The sequence below is a fragment of the Dioscorea cayenensis genome, chromosome 16, assembly GCF_009730915.1.
Source record: "Dioscorea cayenensis subsp. rotundata cultivar TDr96_F1 chromosome 16, TDr96_F1_v2_PseudoChromosome.rev07_lg8_w22 25.fasta, whole genome shotgun sequence".
Classification (NCBI taxonomy): domain Eukaryota; kingdom Viridiplantae; phylum Streptophyta; class Magnoliopsida; order Dioscoreales; family Dioscoreaceae; genus Dioscorea; species Dioscorea cayenensis.
Genome location: NC_052486.1, coordinates 7,432,909 through 7,435,734, shown reverse-complemented (window position 1 = coordinate 7,435,734; position 2,826 = coordinate 7,432,909). Strand labels below are relative to the sequence as shown.

At 36.4% G+C, this 2,826-nt stretch overlaps 1 protein-coding gene across 1 annotated transcript; it reads left to right on the top strand.

The window, feature by feature from the left end:
- The first annotated feature begins 601 nt into the window (after positions 1-601).
- Positions 602-1,098, top strand: LOC120278481 (uncharacterized mitochondrial protein AtMg00810-like). Its single transcript, XM_039285273.1, has 2 exons — positions 602-771; positions 864-1,098. The coding sequence occupies exons 1-2, from the start codon at positions 602-604 to the stop codon at positions 1,096-1,098; spliced, it is 405 nt and encodes a 134-aa protein (XP_039141207.1).
- The last annotated feature ends 1,728 nt before the right edge of the window (positions 1,099-2,826 follow it).

Here is a 2,826-nt window from a genome sequence, read left to right as displayed (position 1 = left end):
ATCCCGACTAGTAGCTAAGGGGTATGTTCAAGAATAGGGAGTTGATTATATATGAAGATGCGTTCTTCCCTATAGCAAGAATGGACACTGTGAGACTCTTGTTTGCTTTAGATGCCTACCAAAGATAGCCTATGTTCCATCATGATGTTAAGTCAGCATTTTTGAACAGGGACATCCATAAGGAGGTATATGTAGAGTAACCCGCGGGGTTTGCAATGCAAGGGAGAGAATACATGGTGTAAAAGTTAAAAAAAGAAAAGGCTTTGTATGGGCTCAAGCAGGCCCCTAGGGCCTTGTATTGTAAGGTTGACAATTATTTTCATATGCAGGGGTTTGAAAGAAGCTTAAATGCACACACACTATACAAGAAATTGAATAGAGATGGGGACATTTTACTAGTCTGCATCTATGTGGATGACATAGTGTATATGGGATCATATCTCTCATTGATAAGAGAATTTAAGTCTGATATGGAAAAGAATTTTGAAATGACTAATCTAGGCATGCAGAATTACTTCCTCAGCTTGTAAGTTAAGCAAGATGTAAAGGTATACATATTTCTCAGAAGTAATATACAGATGACCTGCTAAGGGACTATAACATGCAACAGTATAATGCAACACCCACTCCAATGAATGCAAATGAGAGATTGCAAGTGGATGCTGACTCAGGCTGTGTTGATACCAAGAGATACAGAAGCTTAGTGGGTCTCTTGATGTATTTAACTCATACTAGATCCAACATACAGTTTGCTGTTGTAGTGCTCTCAAGGTTTTGAATCATCCAACTAAGAAGCACTTTGTAGTTGGGAAACGTATACTCAGGTATCTGGTTGGATCCATTGATTTTGGGTTGTTGTATAGACAAACAAAGAGTGGCAAGCTTGAGGGGTTCTTTGACAGTGATTGGGGAGTATGTATGGAGGATAGGAAGAGCATAACTGGTGTTATATTCAATATAAGATTAGGAGCATTTTTTTGGATTTCCAAGAAGCAAGATGTAATTGCACTCTCCACCACCGAGGCAGAGTACATATCTCTATGTTCAACTGCTTGCCTGGGCATTTGGCCTAACAAAGTGCTTATTGAATGTGGTTGAAATAGGTGGAAGCCACAATCATATAGTGTGATAATCAATCATGTATTGCTATTGTAAGGAATCCTATTCTGCATGGTAGAACCAAACACATAGACATCAAATACCACTACATTAGGGAATTGATTGCAGAAGGCAATATTCTATAGTGCAACACCAAAGATCAACTAGCTGATATTTTCACTAAACCATTGACTATTTAAAAGCATATTTAAATGAGATCCATGCTGGGACTTTGCATCCTTCAATCAAGGGGGCCGGGATGTTGGAGTTTGATTGAAGGCACCAAGCTTGTAGCTGATCAGAAGCACATGAAAAGGATCATAGAGCCAGCGCGAGACGTGGGTGTCGTGGACGTATATTGAAGCCTAGGCAATGATGTTCTACATAGGATCGAACCATGCATATGCATTAATACATGGAGGCTGTAGTCTTATTAATATTAAGTTCTACTGTACTAATGTAATGAAATGCATGTATTGTCACTGTAGTAGCTTTGCTTTTGTATGTTTGAAGTGTTTGTTTTGAAACTCTTACAGAGAGGATGTAAACAAGTGAATGAAGGTGAAACCCTAGTTTGGATTTTTTGGTGGTGTGTGCTTCTCCTGTAACAATATAGTTACTCTTGTCTTCTTACATCGTAACTTACTACTTTGTCAAAGAAAATACATCTTGGATATCTTATATCAGAGTGGAATGATAGGTGCACCACCAGTGGATTTTCATATTGAACAATGACAATAATTTCCATATAAAGTCTGGTCCTCCTTTTCCATATCCTAGTTCATATTGTCAACACATGGTGTGATTGATCTACATTATTGTTACTCGACAAAATCTTGCTTACTTTGTGCATATCTTGAATCAGTTTATGAATGATATAAGATAAGGACCTTGACAACAAGGATTGTTAGATAGTTGATGGGGACACCTAGTAAATGTATTTCGCTTTTTAATTGATATGACCAATTTGTTACTCCAAGGATATATATTAAGACTCTGACTGGGTAAGTTATATGATGATTTATTGATCTGTAATAGGTTACATAATATTTTAGGAGGTTCTCACATCTCTTGGCTTACTAAAATATAGGCCAAGAGGCAATGTATAGATCAATATAGTTGTAACTACTATTGAAATTGTTTGGCTGAAGGCCCTAGTAAAGTTCTTAAGTATGATGCAACAAGGAGGTCCCCAACTCTATTGTGATAACATAGAATCTATAGATCAATCGTTGTGGTCACTAGTGAAATTCTTTGACTACAGCCTTAGCTAGTAAAATTCATGGGCATGATGCAACAAGATGGTCCCCCATTGGGCCCATTCTACTATGACAACATTGCATATGAAGATCAATTCCGACTTCCTTTAGAAACATATTCAATATGTGGAAATTATCACCAATCATGTACTTTCTCATGTATAATTTGTTGATTTCTTCTCAAAATCTTTATGGCATTGGCAATTCTGCTTGCTCACAAGTTCATATTTTCAATGTGCATTCCCTAACTGTAAGGGAGTATTAAGCTATAAATGTATATATAGCATATATATCTTTGTGATTTTTAATTTTAGGAAAGCGGAGTGAGAACACAGTTAGTAATAAATTTTATGAATCTAAAAGATCTCTTGTAATCTTGTCTATCTATTAATGCCTGAATTGTACAATGGCATAATTAGCAAGATTTGAATATGGTACATCAATGTTGAACTGATTAGCTCTTTTTAAT

Coding starts and splice junctions, on each gene's coding strand:
- LOC120278481 (XM_039285273.1), top strand. CDS start 602: ATGCAACAGTATAATGCAACACCCACTCCAATGAATGCAAATGAGAGA. Junction 772..863: donor GCTGTTGTAGTGCTCTCAAG/GTTTTGAATCAT, acceptor GTTGTTGTATAG/ACAAACAAAGAGTGGCAAGC.